At 42.0% G+C, this 25,379-nt stretch overlaps 1 protein-coding gene across 1 annotated transcript in view; it reads left to right on the forward strand.

Moving 5' to 3' along the window:
• Positions 1-25,379, forward strand: part of ZYG11A (zyg-11 family member A, cell cycle regulator) — a gene marked incomplete at both ends in the record, with an annotated part of 43,177 nt that overhangs the window by 9,899 nt on the left and 7,899 nt on the right. The window contains 8 exons of the mRNA XM_080691417.1: positions 5,421-5,561; positions 7,094-7,270; positions 10,355-10,419; positions 13,474-13,573; positions 13,662-13,715; positions 21,030-21,191; positions 21,767-21,811; positions 24,602-24,796. Of these exons, the coding sequence (XP_080547543.1) occupies positions 5,421-5,561; positions 7,094-7,270; positions 10,355-10,419; positions 13,474-13,573; positions 13,662-13,715; positions 21,030-21,191; positions 21,767-21,811; positions 24,602-24,796 (939 nt within the window). The remainder of the gene's footprint in view (positions 1-5,420; positions 5,562-7,093; positions 7,271-10,354; positions 10,420-13,473; positions 13,574-13,661; positions 13,716-21,029; positions 21,192-21,766; positions 21,812-24,601; positions 24,797-25,379) is intronic.

The following is a 25,379-nucleotide window of genomic DNA, read 5'->3' on the forward strand; positions in this document are numbered from 1 at the left end:
CTGAGGATGGAACCCAGAGGCATTCTACCTTAGTGTTACATCCCCAGTCCAATTTTATTATTTGGAAACAAGGTCTCACTAGGTTGATGGGAGTCTTTTTTTTTTTTTTTTTTTTTTTGCGGGTCTGGGGATGGAACCCAGGGGCATTCAACCTCTGAGCTACACCCCCTGCCCTATTTTTTATTCTTTATTTTGAAACCAGGTCTCACTGAGTTGCAGAGGGCCTCACTAAGTAGCTGAGGCTGTCCGCGAACCGTGATCCTCCGGTCTCAGCCTCCCAAATGCGTGCGCCACCACGCCCAGCTTGATGGGAGTCTTGCCACTTGCTGAGACTGTCCTTGAACCTGTGATCCCTCAGTCTCAGCCAAGTACTGGGATTACAGCCACGCTCCACCAGGCCCGGCAAATCCTCTCATTATATACGTGAAGAAAGAGAAGCTTAAAGGAGGTTTAGAACTTACCCACAATTGTGAAACTGATTATTAAATAGTAGAGCTGTGACCTGTACCCACGTCTTTGTTACTCTAAAATTTGTGTTCCTTTTTTATCTAGTAAGAGCTGAATGTCAGATGATCAATATGGCTAGCACTTTTTTTGGTATGAGAGATTGAACCCAAGAACTTTCTACCTCTGAACTACACCTCAGGCCCTTTTAATTACGTGTGTGTGTGTGTGTGTGTGTGTGTGTGTGTGTGTGTGTGTGTGTGTGTGTGTTACTGGGGATTTAACCCAGGATCATTCTTTGAGCTACACCCCTAGACCTGTTTTAATTTTTTTATTTTGAAACAGGATCCCACTAAATTGCAGAGGGATTAGCTAATTAGCTGAGGCTGGCCAAGAACCTGCAATCTTATTATTTCAGCCTTCCAAGTACCTGGATTACAAGTGTACACCACCATGCTCAGCTTATTTTATTCCTTTGAAACAGGGTCTCTCAAGCCAGGTGTTGGTTGTGAGACCCTGTTTCAAAATAAAGAATAAAAAGGGCTAGGGGTGCAGCTCAGAGGTAGAATGCCCCTGGGTTCAATCCCTAGTACTGAAAAAAAAAAAAAAAAAAAAGTCTTCCTAAGATTCTGAGGAATCTTGAACCTTTGATCCTTATGTCTCAGCCTCCCAAGTACTGGGATTATAGATGTGTTTCATTGCTCATGTCTGGTTAACATTTTTATTTCTTACTTTATTTTTTGTAATACTGGGGATTGAAACCAGGGGCATTCTACCTCTTGTGATACCCCCAGCCCTATTTTTTTCATTTTTTTGATACTGGAGATTGAACTCAAGGGCATTGAACTTCCAAGCTTTTCTACCCCCAGCTCTTTTTTTTTTTTTTTTTTTTTTTTAAACAGGGTCTTGCTAAGTTGTGAGGCTATCCTCAAACCTGGGTTTCTCCTGTTTCAGCCTCTCAAGTACTGGGATTACAGGCATGTGCTACTAAGCCTGGCTCCCCAGCCTCACACACATACAATGTGGTTTTTTTTTTTTTCTTTTTCTTTTTTTTTTTTTTGGTGGTACTGGGGATAGAACCCAGGGGCCTTCTACCTCTGGGCTATATTCCCAAACTTATATTTTTATTTGGAAACAGGGTCTCACTAAGGTGCTGAGAGCCTCAGTAAGTAGTTAATGCTGGCTTCTAACCCATGTGATCCTCCTGTCTCAGCCTCCCAAGTACTGGGATTATAAGCATGCGCCACCATGCTTGGCTGGTACTAGGAATTTTCTACCTCTGAGCTACAACCCCCAACCTGACTTTTTATTCTTTATTTTGAAACAGTATCTCACTAAGTTGCAGAGGGGCCTCACAATTTGCTGAGGCTGGCCTTGATCATGTGAGCCTTCTGTCTCAGCCTCCCAAGTACTGGGATAACAAATGTATACCACTATTCCCAACTCAGTTTTATTTTATTTTACTTTTTGGTACTGGGGATTGAACTCAGGGTCATTCTACTTCCTAGCTACACCCCCAACCCTATTTTATTTTTATTTTGAACCTGTGTCTTGCTAGGTTGATGAGAGTCTCCCTGCTCAGAGAGGCTGTCCTTGAACCTACAATCTTCTGTCTTAGCCTCCCAATACTGGGATTACAAGCATGTACCTACCACTATGCATCTTATTTTTATTTTTGAAACAGTGTCTTGCTAGTAGTTTGATGAGAATCTGTTTCAGGCCATCCTTGAACCTGCAATCCTCCTGTCTCTGTTTCCCAGGTACTAGGATCACAAGTTTGTACTACTATGGCTGGCTCATATTTTATTTTTAGTTTAAAATAGGGTTTCCTTACATTGTTGAGGCTGGCCTTGAACCTGTGATTCTTCTTTTTCAGCCTCCCAAGAACTGGGATTATATGCTTGCACCACTGCACCCTGCTTTGTGGTTTTTTGGCTTTGTTTTCTGTTTTGTTTTTTTCCCCCTGTGGGTCTGGGGATGGAACCCAGGGGCATTTGACCTCTGAGCTATACCCCCTGCTCTTTTTTTAAAAATTATTTTGAAACAGGGTCTCGCTGAGTTGCAAAAGGCCTCACTAAGTAGCTGAGGCTGTCCATGAACTGCGATCCTCCAGTTTCAGTCTCCTGAATGCTGGGATTACAAGCTTGCGCCATACCTCTGAGCTACACCCCCAGCCCTATTTTTCATTCTTTATTTTTTAAACAGTGTCTCACTGAGTTGCAAAGGGCCTCACTAAGTAGCTGAGGCTGTCACAAAGGTGATCCTTATGTCTTAGCCTCCCAAATGCTGGAATTACAAGGGTGTGCCACTTTGCCTGGCTTTTCATGGTTTTTTAAAATATGTATACCGAATTGTGTATTGGGAATATTAAGTTTGAAGTACTGTAATTTTCTTCTTAGTTTGGTGTGGTGGTATATGCTTGTAGTCCTAGTACTTGGGAGACTGAAACAGGAGGATCACAGGTTCCCAGGCTCATGTTCTAGTAAGTTAGTAAGACCCTGTTTGAATAGCTGAGAGGCAGAATGCTCCTGGGTTCAATGGCTAGTACCACAGAAATATATTTTTCATTGTGATTTGTGGTTGGCTTATGGGAATAATTTTTCTCAGCTAAAATGTATCTAAGTTTGCTTCTTTGGGGGGTGGGTCTGGGAATGGAACCTAGGGGCATTTGACCTCCGAGCTATACCCCTACTCTATTTTTTTATTCTTTATTTTGAAACCGGGTCTCACTGAGTTGCAGAGGGCCTCACTAAGTAGCTGAGGCTGTTCGTGAACTGTGATCCTCCGGTCTCAACCTCCAGAATGCTGGGATTACAAGCGTGCGGCACCACGCTCAGCTAAATTTGCATTATTTTATGGCACTAGGGATTGAACCCAGAGGCATTCTACCTCTGACTTAAACTCCCAGCCCAATTTTATTTCTTATTTGGAAACAGGGTCTCATTAAGTTGTGAAGGGCCTTGCTAGTTGTCAAGGCTGGTTTTGAACCTTCAGTCCTGTCGCAGCCTCCCAAGTTGCTGGAATTATAAGCATGTGCCACCACGCCTGGCCAAATTTGCATTTTTTACTGCTTATGATTGGAATTGGTTTTGAACCCTTCATTTCTTGGCATTTATTTGACAGGGCTCCCAATTCAAAAGCAGTCTCTTGTTTGTTTAGTCCCATGAGATTCCAAAAGATGATTATGTTATTGGTCATGGTAGGATGGAGGTTTTCTTTTTCTTTTGACAGATCCTTAATCTTCTTTTCCCTCTTTTCTTTTCCTTCGCCACTCAGGAATGCTGAAAGCTGGTCATGCCTGTTTTGTTTTAAATTTTTTTTGTGTGTGTGGGTCTGGGGATGGAACCCAGGGGCATTCTACCTCCAAGCTATATTCCCTGCCCTATTTTTTATTCTTTATTTTGAAACAGGGTCTCACTAAGTTGCAGATGGCCTCACTAAGTAGCTGAGGCTGTCCGCGAACCGTGATCCTCCATTCTCAGCCTCCCGAATGCTGGGATTACAAGCATGCGCTGCCACACCCAGCTTAAATTCCTTTTTTATTTTATGGTTTGGAGAGGATATGAGGGGGAAAGGTGTTGGAGCAATAGGAATAATAAGGGATCAGGTAACTGCTAATACTTCTTTCAGACTAAGTCTATATAGAGATGGATTGAAATGTATTATTCATTGATAGCAAAGAATTATTATAATAAGAAGAAGCAAATGATAGACAAAAAAGCTAGCCATCCTACCTGTTTTCCTTCCTTCCAACCCAGGGCCTTATACATGCTACTCAGGCACTCTACCACTCATCTATATCGCCAGCTCTTTTATGTGGCCTTTTTCCTATCTTCATCTAAGTTATCCTAATTGAGTACTTAGGAAACATATGCATTCATGATAAAAATTATTATTTTTTTGAACCCAGGGGCATTAGACCTCTGAGCTATACCCTCTGCCCTAGTTTTTATTCTTTAATTTGAAACTGGGTCTCACTAAATTGCAGAGGGCCTAAGTAGCTGAGGCTGTCCGCGAACCGTGATCCTCCATTCTCAGCCTCCCGAGTGCTGGGATTACAAGTGTGCGCCACCACTCCCGGCTTCATGATAATTGTTTAAAAATTATGTTGCCCATTATTCAGTTTTAGACTCCCTCTCTTTGGACTGGGTATTGAACAGAGTTGAAGTCTTAATTGTTATATAGGGAGGTGGTTTTTAATTGTGACTGTCACTTTATTCCTCATCATATTAGCAACATGATTTACATTTCTGGGCCCAGAGGTAAAAAAATTAGGTTGATGAGCCAGATAGGTGGCATATGCCTGTAACCTAGTATTTGGGAGACTTGAGAATGGAGTACTGCAGGTTCAGGGACAGCTTCAGCAATTTAGTGAGATCCTATTAAAAATAAAATTGGGCTGGGATGTAGCTCAGAAGTAGAATACCTTTGGGTTCAATCCCTAGTACCTCCTCATACACAAATTGGTTGATGAAAGCATTAATCTATTATCATATGGCTAGGCTCAGCGTGATGATGCATGCCTGTAATCTCAGTTTGGGAGGCTGAGACTAGAGGATCAAGGCCAGTGAAGACCTGCAGCAACTTAGCAAGACCCTTTAAAAAAAATTATGACTAAGTGAGAACTACTTTGTAAACCACCTGGAATATTTAATTGAACACCTATTAATATTGTTTCAAACACTGGATATTTCAAAAACTCCATTCAGAGCCAAGTCTGGTGGCACACACTTTTAATCCTAGTACTTGGAAGGCTGAGACCAGAGGATCACAGGTTTGAAGCTAGCTTCAGCAGTTTAGTGAGGCTTTCAGCAACTTAGTGAGACCCTGTTTCCAAGTAATATATAAAATAGGTCTGGGGGTGCAGCTCAGAAGTAGAAGGCTCCTAGGTTCCATCCCCACTACTACAAAAAAACCAACAACCCCATTCATAATGCTGATCAGAATAACCCATTAGTAAAATGTTTGCTTTTCAGGTTGCTGGAGGAGCCAATATGGGTCAGATTTCAGAAGCACTGAGGCGATACAGAAATAGGTCATGTTTTATGAAGGAAGTTCTTTATAAACTCTTCACAAAGACATTTTCGATGCATGTAGCCATGCCTGCCATTTTGAAGGTAATTACATCTCAGGAAAGTAGTTTTTATTACTTGGTTAATAAGTTTTATTCTATGAGTGAAGTGCCTTCACTGAGAAAAGAGAATGTTAGATTTAACTGACAAAATTATCTCTTGCTTTGAGCCTATGAGTTTATGTAAAATCAATTTGAAAACAAATTATTTAAGAAATTTGTCTAAAAAAGAGGGTAATAGAACCACTATACTATTTGGTCTAAAATAGGAATTGCTACCTTGGTGTGGAGGCATACATTTGTAATCACAATACTTGCATAAGGCAAGATTGCAGGTTTACAGCCAGCCTCAGCAATTTAGTGACACCCTCTGTGACTTAGGGAGACCGTTTGAAAATAAAAGAATAAAATTGGGCTGGGGATGTAGCTCAGAGATAGAATGCCCCTGAGTTCAAGCCCCAGTAGTGCAAAAAATAGGAATTGCTAAACTGCATTTTAATTAGAAGGTATTGATACAATACCTTGATGTCCTAAAGAATAATTTTTTATCTTTTTTTTTTTTTTTTTTTTTTGTGTGTGTGTGTGTGTGTGTGTGTGTTTATAGAGATTGAACCCAGGGGCATTCTACCTATGAGCTATACCCTCAGCCTTTTTTTTTTCTTTTCTCGATACTGGGGGTGGAACCCAGGGGTATTCTACCTCTGAGCTACACCCCCAGTCCCATTTTTTATTCTTTATTTTAAAACAGGGTCTCACTGAGTTGCAAAGGGCCTCATAAATAGTAGTTGAGACTGTCCACAAACCACAATTCTCCTGTCTCAGCCTCCCAAGTGCTGGGATTATAAGCATGCCTCTACCATGCCCAGCCTCGGCCCTATTTTTTTATTCTTTATTTTGAAACAGGGTCTTATTAAGCTGTGGAGGTCTCACTAAGTAGCTGAGGCTAGCAGCAAACCTGTGATCTTCCTGTCTCAGCCTGATAAATTCTGGGATTAAAAGTGTGTGCCAGCCAGGTGTGGTGGTGCACGCTTGTAATCCCCGCACTTGGGAGGCTGAGACAAGAGGATCACACAGGTTTGAAGCCAGCTTCATCTACTTAGTGAACCCTGTTTCCAAATAAAAAGAAAAAAATATAAAATAGGTCTGGGAGTATAGCCCGGAGGTAGAAAGCCCCTGGGTTCCACTCCCAGTACCACACACACACACAAAAAAGTGTGTGCCTCATGTGTGGCAAGAATAATTTTTTTAAGGTATTGGGGCTTGAACCCAATTGACAATCTATCTCCAAGCTTTATCTCAGCCCTATATTTTATTCTTTATTTTGAAACAGGATCTCACTAAGTTGTGGAGGGCCTTAAGTAGCTGAGGCTGTAGTGAGCCTACAATCTTGTTTCATCCTCCCAAATACTTGGATTACAAGTGTATGCCACCGTGCCCAGTTCTGGCAAGAATAAATTTTGAGAATAAATATCTGTTACTATCCCAGTGGAAAAAGATTTTGCATGCCAAAACAAATACAAGATAGTATAAAAGAACGTAAATGTTGTCATGTTCCAATAAAACCATGTTTATCTTTAGCTTGTGGCAATGGGAATGCGGAATCATCCACTGGACCTGCCAGTGCAGTTCACAGCCAGCGCTTGTGCCCTCAACTTAACACGCCAGGGCCTTGCCCGAAGGATGCCTGTTCGTTTGTTGTCAGAGGTTACCTGTCTACTTTTCAAGGCTCTAAAAAATTTCCCTCATTACCAACAGGTAATTTGAATTAAATAGTTAACATTGTGCTTTTTAACCTCAGGACAAATATGTAAAAATGTGTCTTTAACTTATTTTACATCCTGTTAGAGAGTGAGGAGAGAAAGAAAATAGGAATGCTTGGTACAGGAAATGTGGATAAACAATAAGCAGTGAGGTTAAAATTTTAAAAATATGGTGGTTGCAGTGGTGCACATCTATCAAACCCCTATCTACCTGGGAGGCTGAGGCAGGAAGAGCACAAGTTCCAGGCCAGCCTGGGCTCAAAATAAAAAAGGATGGGCATAAAGCTCAGTATTAGAGAGCTTGCTTAGTATGTTAGAGCCCCTGGGTTCAATCTCTAGCACTGGCAGAGGTAGGGGAGAGGGAGAAGAAAGGAAGAAAAAAGAACAGGGAGATATGTCATTTCCTCTCCTGCAGTTGTGGGGTGAACCCAGAGGGTGCTCTACCATGAGCTACATCACAGCCCTTTTCATTTTTCATTTTGTGGCAGGTTCTCTAAGTTGCCTGTACTAGACTCTAACTCTTCTTTATTTTTTGCGGGTCTGGGATGGAACCCAGGGCCATTCGACCTCTGAGCTACACTCCCAGCCCTAATTTTTATTCTTTATTTTGAAACTGGGTCTCACTAAGTAGCTGAGGCTGTCCACGAACCGCGATCCTCCAGTCTCAGCCTCCCGAATGCTGGGATTACAAGCGTGCGCCACTGTGCCTGGCTTAGACTCCAACTCTTATCCTCTTGCCTCAGCCTTCTAAGTAGTTTGGGTTATGGCATATGCTACCATACTAGGCTTAAAAATTTCTTAAAAATCAGTTTTTATTATACATTTATTAGCACTTCAGTATATCCTTATAGGCATAAGAATCCTGATCTTTATTTTACCCTATACATGAAAACTAAATTGAATGGAACTAAATATAGAAGCTGTAAGACCTTTGGAAAAAGTTGGAGAAAATATTTTTTACCTCAGGTAAGCAAAGGATACAAAAAAATTATTTATTTATTTTTGCAGTTCTAAGGATAGAACCCAGGGGCATTTGACCTCCGAGCTACACCCCCTGCCCTATATTTTATTCTTTATTTTGAAGCCAGGTCTCACTGAGTTGCAAAGGGCCTCACTAAGAAGCCGAGGCTGTCTGAACCGTGATCCTCTGGTCTCAGCCTCCTGAATGTTGGGATTACAAGCGTGCACCATCACGCTGGGCTCCATGTTATTTAAAAATAAATAAATAGGCCAGGCATTGTGATGCATACCTATAAATAATTCTAGAACTTGGGAGTCTGAGACAGGATCACAGGTTTGAGTTAAGCGTCAGCAACTTTACCAGATTGTTGGGAAGCTACTAAGGTTCTGTTTCAAAAAAATATATAAGCCAGGCGTGGTGGTGCTTGGTTGTACTCCCAGTATTTGAGAGGCTTAGACAGGAGGATTGCATGTTTAAGGTTAGTCTTGGCAACTTAAGTAAGACCCTGTGTGAAAGCAAAAAAATAAAAATGGGGCTGGGGGTAATCCCTAGTGTCAAGAAATAAAAAAAAAAAAAAGAAAGAAATGAAGGAAGAAGGAATAAAAAAGTGCTGCAGTGCATCTCAAAGGTCAAATACCCTTTGGTTCATTCTTTCTTTAGTAGCGGAGGCGTGCGCGCGCGCGCGCGCACACACACACACACACACACACACACACACACAGAGTAAGAAATTCAAGGCTGTGGATGTAGATTCTTGGTAGAGGTAACTAGTAAGAGTTAGGCCCTGAGCTTGATCCCTAGCAATGCACACACACACACACACACACACACACACACACACACACACACACACCCAGTAATTTATCAAAATTAAAAGCTTTTTTGTTGTTGTTGTAGTACTGGGGATTGAACCCAGGGGTATTCTACCTCTGAACTACACACCAGTCCTATTTTGTTTTTTTTGTTTTGAAATAGGGTCTCATGCCAGATGTGGTGGCACAAGCTTCTAATTCCAGCATTTGGGAGGCTGAGTCAGGGGGATGGCAGTTTGTGGACAGCCTCAGCTATACAGTGAGGTCTTTTGCAACTCAGTGAGACCCTGTTTCAAAATTACAAAAAAAGAGGGCTGGGGTGTAGCTTGGAAGTAGAATGTGCCTGGGTTCCATCCCCAGTATCGAAAAACAAAAACAGAAATAGGGTCTCATTAGGTTGATGAAAGTTTCACTAGCCAGGCATGATGGCACACGCTTGTAATCCCAGCATCTGGGAGGTTGAGACAGGAGAATTGTGGTTTCCAGACAGCCTCAGCTACTTAGTGAGGCCCTCTGGAACTTAATGAGACCCTGTTTCAAAATAAAGAATAAAAAACAGGGCAAGAGGTATAGCTCGATTGGAAGTCGAATGCCTCTGGGTTCTATCTCCATACCTGCAAAAATAAAACAAACAAACCAAAAAAAAAAAAACAGCTTCACTACTTGCTGATGTTTTCCTCAAACTTGCAATCCTCTTGTCTCAGCCTCTCAAGTACTGGGATTATAAGTGTGCACCATCATGCCTGGTTAAAAGCTGTTTACAAACTGAAAAATGGAAAGCTGTTTACATATCAAAAATTAAAAGCTGTTTACACACCAGAAATTTTTTTAAAAATGAAAGTTATAGCCGGGCGTGGTGGTGCACGCTTGTAATCCCCGCGCTTGGGAGGCAGAGACAGGAGGCTACACTCCCAGACCTAGTTTTTTTTTTTTTTTTTTTTTTTTTGGTGGTACTGGGGTTCCTGGAAGCCCTTCTGCCTCCGGGCTACACTCCCAGACCTATTTTATATTTTTGAAACAGGGTCTCTTACGCCAGCGCAGCTGGCTTCGAACCTGCACGATCCTCCTGTCTCCGCCTCCCAAGCGTAGGGATTACAAGCGTGCGCCACCACGCCCAGCACCAGACCTAGTTTTTAACTTTATGTGGAAACAGGGTCTCTTAAACCAGCGAGGCTGGCTCCGAACCAGCGCGATCCTCCTGTACTCATCAGAAAAGCTCATTGTTAACACCATCCAAATGCTTAGAACCTGTTTTGAGAATGAAGTATTACTTTGCTCACAATTACTTTTCTTTATTTTCTGAAAGTTACAGAAGAATTGTCTTCTCTCCTTAACCAATTCTAGGATACTTGTGGATGTTCCATTTGACAGGCAAGTATTAAAACAATTTGGTACTTTGATTGGACTGTTGGCCAGTGTTACTCTTAGCATGGTTGGCTTTTGGTTATTCGTTTAGCAAGGGCCTGATTAAGGCTGAAATAATCTAATCTGTAGGATGCTGACAGGAGCCTCTTCCACAGATGCCCTAGTTGCAAATGTTCTCTACCCAGTGATTCTAGTATCAGGCAGTGGATAAAGCTGGTTGGGTTCAAGAAAGTAAAACTCTTGGACTCAAGGTCTATTCCTCCTGTTGTTTCTGCATACTACTTTCCTCATTTGTAAAATAGTGACTCTTGCTGGGCGTGGTGGTGCAGGTTTGTAATCCCAGTACTTGGGAGGCTGAGATAGGAAGATTGTGTAGGTTTGACCACCTCAGCTATTTAGTGAGGCTCTCAGCAACTTAGTGAGACCCTGTTTCCAAATAAAATGATAAAAAAGTAGGTCTGAGAGTGTAGCCTGGAGGTAGAAAGCCTCTGGGTTCCATCCCTAGTACATCCCCCACCAAAATAGTGACTTTTTTGGGGGAGTATTTGGGATGGAATCCTGCTGCGACATTCTACCCCTGAGCTATGTCCCCAGCCCTATTTTATTTTGAAACAGGGACTCACTAAGTTGCTGAGGCTGGCTCTAACCTTCGATCCTCCTGTCTTAGCCTTCCAGGTACCATGCCTGGCAAAAGTAGTGATTCCTACCGGGTGTGGTGGTGCATGCTTGTAATCCCCATGCTTGGGAGGCAGAGACAGGAGGATTGTGCTGGTTTGAAGCCAGCCTGGTTGGCTTAAGAGACCCTGTTTCCAAATAAAAATATAAAATGGGTCTGGGAGTGTAGCCTAGAGGTAGAAGGGCTTCCAGGAACCCCAGTACCCCCCCAAAAAAAATAGTGACTCTTAACAAGGAAGAGAGGAATAGATAAGCTAGGGGGGTGGCTCCTGGCTGTAATCCCAGTACTTAGGAGGCTGAGACAGGGGGATCACAGGTTCATGGCCAGTCTCAGAAACTTAGCAAGACCCTGTTGTTGTTGTTGTTTTGTTTGTTTGTTTTGTTTTGTTTTTCTTTTTCAGTACTGGGTATGGAATCCAGGGACATTCTTCTTCCGAGCTACACCCCCAGCTCAATTTTCTTTTTCTTCCTTTTTTGTTTTTTTTTTGGGGTACTGAGGATGGAACCCTTCTACCTCCGGGCTATACTCCCAGACCTATTAATATTTTTTATTTGGAAACAGGGTCTCTTAAGTCAGCAAGGCTGGCTTCCAACCTGCGCAATCCTCCTGTCTCCGCCTCCCAAGCGCGGGGATTACAAGTGTGTGCCACACACATGGCAGAAAGGCCCTGTTTCAAAACAAAAAACATTAAAAGCCAGGTGTGATGGTGAATGCCTGCAATCCCAGCACTTGGGAGGATTAAACAGGAAGATCACAGGTTTGAGACCAGCCTCAGTAATTTAGTAAGACCTTGTTTCAAAATAAACTATGTAAGCCGGCTGTGGTGGCACACTTTTGTAATCCTAATACTTGGGAGGCTTAAACGGGACAAACAAAGGTTCTAGGACAGTCTCACCAATGAGACTCATCAACCTAGCAAGACCCTGTTTAAAAGTAAAACTAAAAAATAGGGCCGGGAGTGTAACTCTGAGGTAGAATGCCCCTGGGTTCAATCCCCAGTACCACAAAAACAAAGAAAATTAACAATATGGTTTCTTAACACCTGTAATACTTAAGAGGCCAAGACAGTATTGCAGGTTTGCTGCAGCCTCAGCAACTCAAATCCTGTTTCAAAGTTAAAAAAAAAAATAGGGCTAGGGTTGTAGCTCAGAGGTAGAATGCCCCTGCATTTAATGCCCAGTAATAATACGTACACACTAACAAACACAAATATACGTTGATATAAGCAAAGCTTCTGATTTGTGGGTACATGGTTATAGGTTGCTACACTGAGTGATGTGTTGCTGTGTCATTTTGGCACTTTGGAATTCAGATTACACTGCTACCTCTGGGAACTCATTCAGACTCATTATAGTAGAAACTAAATGCTAAAATTGTTTTTCTTATATTTTATATAAGATATATATATATATTAGATATATCTTATATCTGCTGATCTATTGTATATTTTTATCACTTTTCTTCTTTTTTTCTTCCAGTGCTGTGTATTGAATCCAGGGCCTCTTTGCATGCTGGCCAAACACTACCATTGAGCTGTACCCCCAACCTTGGTCATATTATTTTTTGTTTGCTATTCTGTTCCTCCCTTGGTACATCTTCTCTCTACAAAATGCTCATTTTCAGCCAGGCGTGGTGGCGCACGCTTGTAATCCCAGCGCTTGGGAGGCGGAGACAGGAGAATCGCGCTGGTTCGAAGCCAGCCTTGCTGGCTTAAGAGACCCTGTTTCCAAATAAAAAATATAAAATAGGTCTGGGAGTGTAGCCCGGAGGTAGAAGGGTTTCCAGGAACCCCAGTACCACCAAAAACAAACAAACAAACCAACAAACCAAAATGCTCGTTTTCATAGCTGAAGCTTTAGAAGTTCAAAACTGTTTTTGTGTTGGGCATGGTGGCACACAGCTGTAATCCCAGTATTTGGGAGACTGAGACAAGAGGAACACAGGTTTAAAACCAGCTTCATCAACTTATCCAGACCCTGTTTCAAAGTAAAAATTAAATAGGGCTGGGGATGTATCTAAGGTAGAATGCTCCTGGTTTCAATCCCTAATACCACAAAACTTTTTTTTGTGTGTGTGATACTGGGGGTGGCACCCAGGGGCTTTCCATCTCCAGCTACACTCCCAGACCTATTTTATATTTTATTTGGAAACAGGGTCTCACTAAGTTGCTGAGAGCCTCAGTAAGTTGCTGAGGCTGGCTTCGAACTTGGGCCATATTGTCTCAGCCTCCCAAATATGAGGATTACAAGCATGCGCCACTAAGCCCAGTAACACAAAACAGTTTTTGTTAAAGGTTTTACTGGGGGAGGCTGAATGATTTTTTTTGCCACATACAGTATCATAAACTATACAATTGTAAGGAAAAAAAAAATACTTCTTTTTAGGTTTGATGCTGCCAAATTTGTTATGAGATGGCTCTGTAGGCGTGACAACCCCAAAATGCAAACCATGGCAGTAAGCATCACCTCTATTCTAGCTCTGCAGGTATGTGGCTCTTAAAATCAAGATTATTCTCTTCCTGGTCTTGATGGGACTTGAATATTTCACTTTGTGTTTTCTGTTTTGCTTTTAGCTGTCACCTGAGCAAATTGTACAACTTCAAGGAGAGCTTCTCACATCAGTTAAGGTAGGTTGATTGTCACTTTTAATAACCTTTTTAAACCATTTTTATTACTTTTTGTGGGTATGGATGGAACCCAGGGGCATTTGACCTCTGAGCTACACCCCTGCCTTATTTTTTATTCTTTATTTTGAAACAGGGTCTCACTAAGTTGCAGAGGGCCTCACTAAATAGCTGAGGCTGGCCGTGAGCCACAATCCTCTAGTCTCAGCCCCTCAAATGTTGAGATTATAAGCATGTGTAACCACACCTGACTGTTTTTTGGTTCTGGGGATTGAACCCCAGGGGCATTCTATCTCCAGGCTGCACCCCTAGCCCTTCTCTCTCTATTTTTTTATTTTACTTATTTATTTATTTTGGTGGTAGTGGGGGTGGAACCCAGAGGCTTTCTACCTCCAGGCTATACTCCCAGATCTATTTTTTTTATATTTTATTTTGATAACAGGGTCTCACTAAATTGCTGAAAGCCTCACTAAGCTGAGGCTGGCTTCAAATCTGTATGATTCTCCTGTCTCAGCCTCCCAAGCCCTGGGATTACAAGCGTGCATCACTATTTTGAAATAGGATCCTATTTTGAAATAGGATCTCACTAAGGTGCTGAAGATGGTCTCAAATTAGTGAGCCTCTTGTCTCAGCCTCCCAAGTACTGGGATTACAGGCATGAATCACCATGCCTGGCTAAGGCTGAGCATGATGGTGCATGTTTGTAATTCTAGTATTTGGGAGGCTGAGACAGGATCACAGGTTCAAAGCCAGCCTCAGCAACTTAGTGAAACCTTGTTTCCAAACAAATATAATTAGGCTGAGGGTATAACTTGGAGGTAGAATGACTGTAGGTTCCATCCCCAGTACCAAATTTTGTGTGTGTGTGTGTGTGTGTGTGTGTGTGTGTGTGTGTGTGTGTGTTTTACTGGGAGTGGAACCCAGCTATACTCCCAGACCCCTTTTATATTTTATTTGGAAACAGAGTCTCACTAAGTTGCAGAGAGCCTCACTAAGTAGCGGAGGCTGGCTTTGAACCTGTGTGATCCTCCTATATCAGCCTCCCAAGCGCGGGGATTACAAACATGTACCACCACGCCCCGGCTGTACCAAAAAAGTTTTAAAAAGTAATTTAAAGCTGGGTGTGGTGGCCTATGTCTGTAATCCCAGTACTGGGAAGCTGAGACAGAAGTATTACATGTTCAAGACCAGCCTCAGAATGTTAGCAAGACTCTCCACAACCTATCCAGACCTGTTTCAAAACAAAAAATAAAGCTAGATATAGTGGCACATGCTTGTAATTTCAGTACCTGGGAGGCTGAGACAGGTGGATCACAGGTTCCCAGAGAACCTGGGCAATTTAATGAGGCCCTAAGCAACTAGGTGAGGTCGTCTTTCTTAAAAAAATATAGGGCTGGGTAGAATGCTCTGAGGTAGAATGACCCTAGGTTTATTCTTTTATTTTGAAACAAGGTTTCGGCCGGGTGTGGTGGTGCACGCCTATAATCCCCGCACTTGGGAGGCAGAGACAGGAGGATCGCGCAGGTTTGAAGCCAGCTGTGTGCGCTGGCTTAGGAGACCCTATTTCCAAATAAAAAAAATATATAAAAATAGGTCTGGGAGTGTAGCCCGGAGGTAGAAGGGCTTCCAGGAACCCCAGTACCACAAGAAAAAAAAAAAAAAAAAAAAGAAAGAAAGAAGGTTTCACTAAATTGCTGAGACTAGCTATGAACCTGTAATCCTCGTGTCTCAGCCTCCTGCATATTGGGATTATAAATGTGTGAAAACCCAGGTAAGAATACAGTTTCATTAATCATTCAAGCCAGGCATGATGGTGCATCCCTGTAATCCCAGTACATAGAAGGCTGAGGTAGGAGGATCTCTGGTCTGATGCTAGCCTCAGCAATTTAGTGAGACCCTCAGCAACATAACAAGACCTTGTTTCAAAATTAAAAGGACTGGAGGTGTAGTTCACAGGTAGAATCTCCACTACACACACAAAAAAAAATTTTAAATCATTCTAAAAGCTCTATTAGAAAAATTAAATCTGTAAACTTGCTTCTGAGAAGAAACTTTCTGATTTTTGTTTTGCTTTGTTTTTTGTTACTAGAGATTCAATCCAGAACATTCTAACTCCTACCTACACCCCAGCTCTTTTAGTTTTTTATTTTGGGTCTCATTAAGTTGCTGAGGCTGGCCTCAAATCTGTGATCCTCCTGTCAGACTCCCAAGTGGTATGTCACCACACCCAGCTTTTTCTTTTTTTGAAATGGGGTCTTACTATGTTGTCTAGGGTGTCCTCAATTTAGAATCCTCCTGCCTCAGTTTCACAGGTAGCTGAGATTATAGGTATGTGCCATTATCCTCAGCTTTTAAAGTAAGCCACTTAAGCCAGGCGTGGTGGCGCACGCTTGTAATCCCAGCGCTTGGGAGGCTGAGACAGGAGGATCGCACAGGTTCAAAGCCAGCCTCAGCTACTGAGTGAGGCTCTCAGCAACTTAGTGAAACCCTGTTTCCAAATAAAATATAAAATAGGTCTGGGAGTATAGCCCAGAGGTAGAAAGGCTCTGGCTTCCATCCCAGACCTGCCAAAAAAAAAAAAAAGTAAGTCACTTATGTTCCCTGTTAACTGTCTGTTCATGGCTTTTGTACATTTTCTTTTTGATTCTTGGCCTTTTCTAATTTATAGAGTTTCCAAAAATACATTAAGAAAACAAAGCTAGGTGTGGCAGTGCATGCCTGTAACCCCAGTACTTGGGAGGTTGAGACAGGAAGATTTCAGGTTCAAGGCCAGCTTCAGCAACTTGGTGAGACCTTTAGTAACCTAGCGAGACCCTGTTTCAAAATAAAAATTTAAAGACATAGGGTTGGGAGTATAATTCAGAGGTAGAATGTCCCCGGGTTCAATTCCTAGTACCACAAAATATGAATAAACAAACTCATGTTGAAAGCAGGGTGTGGTGGCATAAGACTATAATTTGTTAGTTGGGAGGCTGAGTCAGGAGGAGGGTAGGTTCAAGACCAGCCTCAGCAATTTAGGGAGACTCTCAGTAACCTTTTAAGACCCTGTTTTAAAACTAAAAAGGGGTGCTGGGTATGGTGGCGTGTGCTTGTAATCCCCGTGCTTGGGAGGCGGAGACAGGAGGATCGTGCAGGTTCGAAGCTACTCTCGCTGGCTTAAAAGACCCTGTTTCAAAATATAAAATAGGTCTGGGAGTGTAGCCCGGAGGTAGAAGGGCTTCCAGGAACCCCAGTACCACCAAAAAAAAAAAAAAAAAAATCTAAAAAGGGTTGCCAGGCGTGGTGGTGCACACTTGTAATCCCAGCATTCGGGAGGCTGAGACAGGAGGATCGCGGTTCGTGGCCAGCCTCAGCTACTTAGTGAGGCCCTCTGCAACTTAGTGAGACTCTGTTTGAAAATAAAGAATAAAATATAGGGCAGGGTGTGTAGCTCGGAAGTCAAATGCCCCTGGGTGCCATGCCCAGACCCACACACACAAAAAGGATCTGGAGATATAATGCAGAGGTAAAATGTCCATGGGTCCAATTCCAAGTACCACATAAATAAATACATACCTATGGACATACATACGTACGTACATACATACATACATACATGCACACATACATACATACATAAAGTGGCATGTTGGAATCTTTGTTAAAGGGAGCAGTTGGCTTTGTCAAGATGTGAGATCATATGGTTATAACACTGGTGTCCTGCTCTAGCCACATTGACCTGCTCAGTGGTCTGGAACAGCAGGCTTTTTCTTGCCTCAGATCTTTGCCTGGTATGTGCTTTCTTTCTCTCCCTGCCCGTCATTCCTTTTTTGGCTGACACATCTTTTTCTTCCTGGTCTCAGTTTGTATTACTTTTATATGAAAGCTTTCCCCTTCCACTCTTTTCTAAGGTAAATTTGTATGTGTGTGTGTTTGTGGGGTGCGGTTTTACTGGAGACTGAACCCAGGGGCATTCTACCTCAGAGATACACCTCCATTCATATTTTATCTTTTATTTTTCTATTTTTTTTTTTACAGTACTGGGGATGGAACCCAGGGACATTCTACCTCCCAGCTACACCCCAGCTCTATTTTTCTTTATTTTGAAACAGGGTCTCACTGAGTTGAAAGGGTTCCACTAGTAGTAGCTAAAGAAGTCCTCGAACTGAGATCCTCCTATCAGCCTCCTAAATGCTGGGATTACAAGTGTGCTTATCTTTTATTTTGAGACAAGGTCTCAGTTGCCATGAGTCTTGAGCCTACATTCTTTCTGTCTTTTCCTTCCAAGTATTGGGATTATAGGCCTGTACCGCTGTACTTTCCTTCTAAAGTAAATTCTTAAGCTGGGTGTGGTGGCACACACTTCTAATCCCAGCATTTGTGAGGCTGAGAGGATCAAGGTTTGCAGACTGCCTCCGATACTTAGTGAGGCCCTCCGATACTTAGTGAGACCCTCTTTCAAAATGAATAAAAAATAGGGCAGGAGATATAGCTCAGTGGTCAAATGCTCCTGGGTTCCATCCCCAGCCCTGCAAAAAATAAATAAATCTTTCAATCTTTTCCTTCCTTCCTTCCTTCCTTCCTTCCTTCCTTCCTTCCTTCCTTCCTTTCTTTTGTGGTACTGAGAATGGAACCCAGGGCCCTACTATATCCAGGCTACATTCCCAGACCTGTTTTATACTTTATTTGGAAACAGGGTCTCACTAAGTTGCTGAGAGCCTTACTAAGTAGCTAAGGCTAGCTTTGAACCTGTGCAATCCCCCTATCCCAGCCTCCCAAGTACTGTGATTACATGTGTGCAACACATGCCCGGCTAAATTCTTAGGTTTTTATGTATTTCCATCAGGGCAAACTGAGAATTCCTTGTTGAGGAAAACTTTTTTTTTTTTTTTTTTTTTGCTTTACCTATCTGAATATTTGACTTATAAAGGTGGTATTGACTGAATGTTTTAAATTAATAATAATAATAAAAAAAAAGCCGGACGTGGTGGCACACACTTGTAATCCCTGTGCTTGGGAGGCTGAGACAGGAGGATCGCACAGGTTCGAAGCCAGCCTCAGCTACTTAGTGAGGCTCTCAGCAACTTAGTGAGACCCTGTTTCCAAATAAAATATTTTAAAAAATGGGTCTGGGAGTGTAGCCCGGAGGTAGAAAGCTTCTGGGTCTGACCCCCAGTACCACCAAAAAAAAAAAAAATTAATTAAAAAAAAATGGAAGAACTGATATAACTTGATGGTGAACTTTCTTACCAAGCAGCCAGAATTGAACTAAGTGCTTATTAAACTCTGTGGGGGTGGGGGGGGGGGAGAAATGGGGACTGGATCCAGGGCTTTGGTGCATGCTAGGCAGGGTTTACCATGAGCTACATTTTCACTTCACCCTATTTTTTTTCTTTCGCCGTTGACGGACAGCCTCAGCTGTTTAGATCTCTGCAACTCAGTGAGACCATGTTTTAAAATAAAGAATAAAAAATAGGGATGGAGGTAGAATGCCCTTGGGTTCCATCCCCAGTAAGTTGCAGAGAATCTCACTAAGTTGCTGAGGCTGGCTGTGAACCTGCGATTCTCCTGTCTCAGCCTCACAAGTAATGGATTATAAGTGCGCCACCACTCCTGGCTCTGTTTCTTTATTTTGAAACAGTGTCATGTTAAGTTGCACAAACTGGCCTTGAATTTGCCATCCTCCTGTCTAAGTCTCTCAGCTACTAGAATTAGAGCTGCCTGGCTCCCCCCACTTTTTTTTTCCCCAGTATTGGGGATGGAACCCAGGGGCATTCTACCTCTGAGCTACACTCCTAGCCCACTTTTTATTCTTAATTTTGAAACAGTCTCACTGAGTTGCAAAGGGCCTAAGAATTTGAGGCTATCTGCAAACCAAGATTCTCCCATTTCAGTCTCCCAAATGCTGGTATTACAAGTGTATGATACCATACCTGACTTATTTTTTTCTTTATACTTCTACCTATAAGCTATACTTCCAACCCAGTTTTATTTTTTATTTGGAAACAGGGTCTTTCTAGGTTGCTGAGAGCCTTGCTAAGTTTCCAAGGCTGGCTTTGAACCTGCAATCCTCCTGCTTTAGCTTCCCAAGTACTGGGATTACAAGACTGCACTGTCACACCCAGTTTTCTCTTAACTTTTTAAAATTTTTATTTTATTTTATGGCACTAGGGATTGACCTTAAGGGCATCCTACCTCTGGGGTATACCCATAGCCCTATTTTTGTATTTTGAAATAGTCTCACTAAGTTGCAGAGAGCCTCGCTGAGTTGCTAAAGTCGGCTTCAAACCTGCATTCCTGCTGTCTCAGCCTCCCAAGTACTGAGATTGTGCCGTCACACCTGGCTCTCATTAAACTTTAAATTTGACTTGCTTTCTTTTTGCAATATTGGGGATCAAACCTAAAACATCCTGCATGCTAGCTAGTTAAGTGCATAAAAACTAAGCTATCACTTGGGACATGTTTATGCTTTGTTTATTGTTTTTCATTTAATTCTTCTAAAAACCATAGAAGGTAGATATAATATACTTTATAGAAAGGACATTTATCGCATTAGTTGCAATAAATTGATAGAACTTGGGTTTGAATCCAGATTTTATTATAAAGTTCTTTCTTTTTTGGTACTGGGGACTGAACCTCCAAGCTATACCCTTAGCTCTTTTTTACTTTTAAACAGGAGCCAGGTGTGGTGGCACATTCTTATAATTCCATTACTTGGAAGGTTGAGACAGGAGGATCACAGTTTTGCGGCCAGCCTCAGCTACTTAGTGAGGCTCTCCACAACTTACACCGTTTCAAAATTAATAATAATAATAATAATAATAATAATAATAATAATAAAGATAGGACTGGAGGTATAGCTCAGAGGTAGAATGCCCCTGGATTCAATCCCCAGTTCCACAAAACAAACAAAACAAGATGTCACTAAGTTTCTAAAGGACTTGCTAAGCTGGGCATGGTGGCGCATGCTTGTAATCCCAGTACTTGTGAGATTGAGACAGGAGGTTTGCAGGGTCATAGCCAGCCTCAGCTACTTAGTGAGGCCCTCTACAACTTAGTGAGACCTGTTTCAAAATAAAGAACAAAAAATAGGGTTTGGAAGTAAAATGCCCCTGGATTCAATCCCTAGTTCTGTAAAGTAAAATAAAATCAAATAAAGGTCTTGAGAAGTTGCTGAGGCTTTCCTCAAACCTGTGATCCTCCTCTTAGCCTCCCAAGTACTGGGATTATAAGCATGCGCCACCTTGTTCAGTTTGGCTCTAAATTTATTAATTTAGCTTTTCTTTGTACTGAAGGTGAATTCATGAAGGCATCTAACTCCCTGTCTCTGTTTTTTAGGAACTTCTAGCAATAGTAAAGCAAAAGACTACTGAGAATTTAGATGATGTCACACTCGTGTTTACTTTGAAAGCACTTTGGAATCTTACAGATGAGTGTCCAGCTGCCTGCAAACACTTTGTTGAAAATGAAGGATTGGCAATTTTCACTCGAGTTTTAGAGGTAGGAAGACAGAATTTGGTGTATATGTAATATTTTTTTCTTAGCGCCTAGCATGGTGGTGCACGCTTGTAATCCCAGCATTTGGGAGGCTGATACAGGATGATCGTGGTTTACAGACAGCCTCAGCTACTTAGGCCTTCTGCAACTCAGTGAGACCCTGTTTCAAAATAAAGAATAAAAAATAAGCTGGGCATGGTAGCTCACGCTTGTAATCCCAGCACTTGGAAAGCTGATAGAGGAGGATCGCACAGGTTTGAAGCCAGCCTCAGCTACTTAGTGAGGCTCTCAGCAACTTAGAGAGACCCTGTTTCCAAATAAAGTATAAAAAAATAGGTCTGGGAGTATAGCCTGGAGGTAGAAATGCTCCTGGGTTCCACCCCAAGTACTACCAAAAAAAAAAAAAAAAAAAAAGAAAGAAAAAGAATAAAAAATAGGGGGCTGGGGGTTGTAGCTTGAAGGTAGAATGCTCCTGGGTTTCATCTCCAGTACTGAAAAAAAAAAAGTAATAATAGTAATAATAATAATAGTAATGTTCTTTTCTTTATGATAAAGTAATCTATATATTCTTTTGGCAGACTTTTTCAGAGTCTTCAGTACAGTGCAAAGTACTTGGTCTTTTGGTAAGGTGAATTGTTTTGAATTAATATTAATTACTAAAAACAACTAACACTTAACATATTACCTACTGCTAGGTACTATTGTAAGCTATTTATCTGAATTTACTCATTTAATCTTCATATCAACTATATAATCAAATACCGTTATACATACGTTATCTATTGCTGTGAACAGGCTACAGCTTGGTGACTTAAAACAATAGCCATTAAATTGTTTAAGACTCTGTGTCAGCAGTTTAAACTCAGCTTAGCTCCAGTCATTTTGCTGGTCTCTTTTGGAGAATCATGGAATTGTAAAATATCTGGTAGCTCAACTGGGAACAGATGGTTTAAGATGGCCCTATAGTTGGAACTGGTGTTGTATGGTGGCCCTTTTATCTTCCTGGGCTTCTTTCCATGGTAATCTCAGGGGAACAACCGGGCATTTCCCACTGTATAAGGGCTTTCCCAGCTTCTGCTTGTGTCACACACACTTGCTAATGTCTCATTGGCTGAGGAAGGTTATATGATTAGCCCCAGATTAAAGACTGATGCTGTCCTCTGATGGGAGGAACAGCTAAATCAGTGCTAAATGGTATATGCACTGGGGTAGGAAACATTGTGCTATGACTGTACTTTGCTACACATCATTATCCACATTCTATAGACATATGGACTTTGAGGCCTTGTAGTACTTTTTATCCTAAGTGGTCTTGTTAGTAAGAAACAATCATAATTCAAATTCAGGTAATCTGGCTCCAGACTTTCTGATATTTACCACTTTAAAGTTCTATTTTGTCAGGGCAGTCTTCTTTTCTCCCCAGGGTAGCCCCAGCCCCAAAGCAATCAGTTTTTAGAAATTTCTTTGTTTGCTGAGTATAGTGGTGCATGCCTGAAACAGGAAGATTGCGGGTTCATGGCAGACCTCAGCAACTTAGTGAGGCTTTCAGCAACTTACTGAGACCCTGTTTCCAAATATAAAATACAGGGCTGGCCGGGCATGGTGGCGCATGCTTGTAATCCCCGCTCTTGGGAGGCAGACAGGAGGATCACGCAGGTTCGAAGCCAGCCGCGCGCGCTGGCTTAGGAGACCCTGTTTCCAAATAAAAATGTAAAAATGGGTCTGGGAGTATAGCCCGGAGGTAGAAGGGCTTCCAGGAACCCCAGTACCACACACAAAAATATAAAATACAGGGCTGGTTGTGTAACTTGGAGTTAGAATATCCCTAGGTTCAGGCCCTAGTATTGTAAAAGAAAATTGTGTGTGTGTGTGTGTGTGTGTGTGTGTGTGTGTGTGTGTGTGTGTGTTACTGGGGGTGGAGCCCAGGGACATTTTATCTCTGACCTACACCCCCAGCCCAATTTTATTTTTTGCTTCATTCATTGAATCTCTGAGCTACACACCATCCCTATTGCTCGCTCGTTCACTAGCTCGCTCTCTTTCTTCTGTCTGTCTATCTGTCTGTCTTTCTTATTTTTTGTGGCACCAGGGATTGAACCCAGAGGCATTTTACCTCTTAGCTAGACCCCCCAGCCCGATTTTATTTCTTATTTGGAAACAGGGTCTCACCAAGTTGCAGAGGGTCTCGCTAAGTTGTCGAGGCTGGCTTCAAACCTGTGATCCTCCTGTCTCAGCCTCCCAAGTACTGGGATTACAAACATGTGACACTGTGCCCGATTTACTCTTTATTTTGAAACAGGAGCTCACTAAGTTGCAGAGGACCTTACTAAGTAGCTAAGGCTGGCCATAAACTTTAGATTCTCCGGTGTCAGCCTTCCAAGTACTGGGATTACAATCATGCACCACCATGCCCGGTTTGTTTTTTAATTTGAAACGGTTTTACTAGGTTACAGATGGCCTCATTAAGTTGCTGAAGCTGGCCATGAACCTCCCAAGTACTAGGATTACAAAGGTGGGCTACCATGCTCTGTAAATTCATTATTTTGTATGTGTGTGAGTGATACTGGGGATTGACTCTAGGGGCATTCCACCTCTAAGCTGCACCCCCCAGCCTTTTTTATTTGGAAAACAGGGTCTCACTAAGTTGCTGAAGCTAGCTTCCAACCTGCAATCCTCCTGTCTAATCCAAGTATTGGCATTACAAGCATGCACCACCATGCCCAGTTTAAATTCTTTTTTTTTTTGCAGGTATGGGGATGGAACCCAGGGGAATTCGACCTCTGAGTTACACTCCCTGCCCTATTTTTTATTCCTTAATTTAAAACAGGGTCTCAGTTGCAGAGGGCCTCACTAAGTAGCTGACGGATGTCCTCAAACCGCGATCCTCCAGTCTCAGCCTCCCGAATGCTGAGATTACAGGCGTGCGATACCATGCCTGGCTTTAAATTCATTATTTTAAGCTATTAAGTTTGTAGCAGTTTGTTACACAGCATAGAAAATTAATGCAACATACAAAATAAAATAATATTTTCCTCTTGCTAAATGTCAAGATAATATAACATTTAGCAGGCCTCTGGTAATATTAAGTATTTGAATCAGGCCTGGATTTGTATTTTAGTTTAAGCAGTTATTAGCAATGACAACCTGACAAATCCTGCTGTCAACGCACAAAAATAAGACAGAGGCAGATAAAAAAGACATTTACTTAGTAGTATGACTGGTATACTTAGTAAGTACTTATTTAGTGGTTTGTTACTAATGATCATGCTCATCATAAAAGGGTGGGACGTGTGTATTAAGCTAAGTTGATGGGGGGATTGGAAGTAAGTATTTGAATGTGTCTGAGATGATATGTGGGGACAGAAGAAGAGCTCGTTCCTGACCCTCCCTTCCTGTTCATGATGTGACCACAGAACAATGTGGCAGAAGTCAGAGAGCTCTCGTCCAAGCTGGTGACCGAGGATGTGATGAAGCATATCAGCCGCTTACTCCACAGCAAGGAAATAGAAGTGAGCTATTTTGCTGCAGGAATCATAGCTCACCTGACATCTGATGAACGCCCCTGGCTGCTCTGTGGCCTGCAGAGGAGAGCTCTACTTCAGGATATGGTACAGGAACCATCATTATTCTTTAGAAAACCTTAGAGCAATCTCTTTTTGCAGATGATTTACTCTCCTAGATCCTAATAGTTTGAGAAATATGTGATCATTCTAAAAAATGGGGAAAATAAAGTTGTAATTCACCTATACTCTTACTGTTACCTAAGATAATCTCTGTTAATGTGTGTGTGTGTGTGTGTGTGTGTGTGTGTGTGTGTGTGTGTGTGTGTTTCGTGGTTCTGGGGATTGAACCACCTAGGGGGCATTCTACCTATGCGCTATACTCCCAGCCCAATTTTATCTTTTTTTATTTTGAAACAGGGTCTTATTAATTTGCAGAGAGCCTCACTAAGTTGCTAAGGCTGGCCCATGAACCTGGGATTACAAGTGTGTACAGCCATGCTCAACTCCCTCAGTTCTTTTTACTTTTTTTAAAAATTATTTATTTTATTTTATTTTTTCTACCTCCAGGATACATTCCCAGACCTATTTTATATTTTTGTTTGGAGACAGGGTCTCACTAAGTTGCTGAGAGCCTCACTAAGTAGCTGAGGCTGGCCTTGAACCTGCGATCCTCCTGTCTCACCCTTCC

The sequence above is a fragment of the Muscardinus avellanarius genome, assembly GCF_963383645.1.
Source record: "Muscardinus avellanarius genome assembly, chromosome: 3".
NCBI classification, from domain to species: Eukaryota; Metazoa; Chordata; class Mammalia; order Rodentia; family Gliridae; genus Muscardinus; species Muscardinus avellanarius.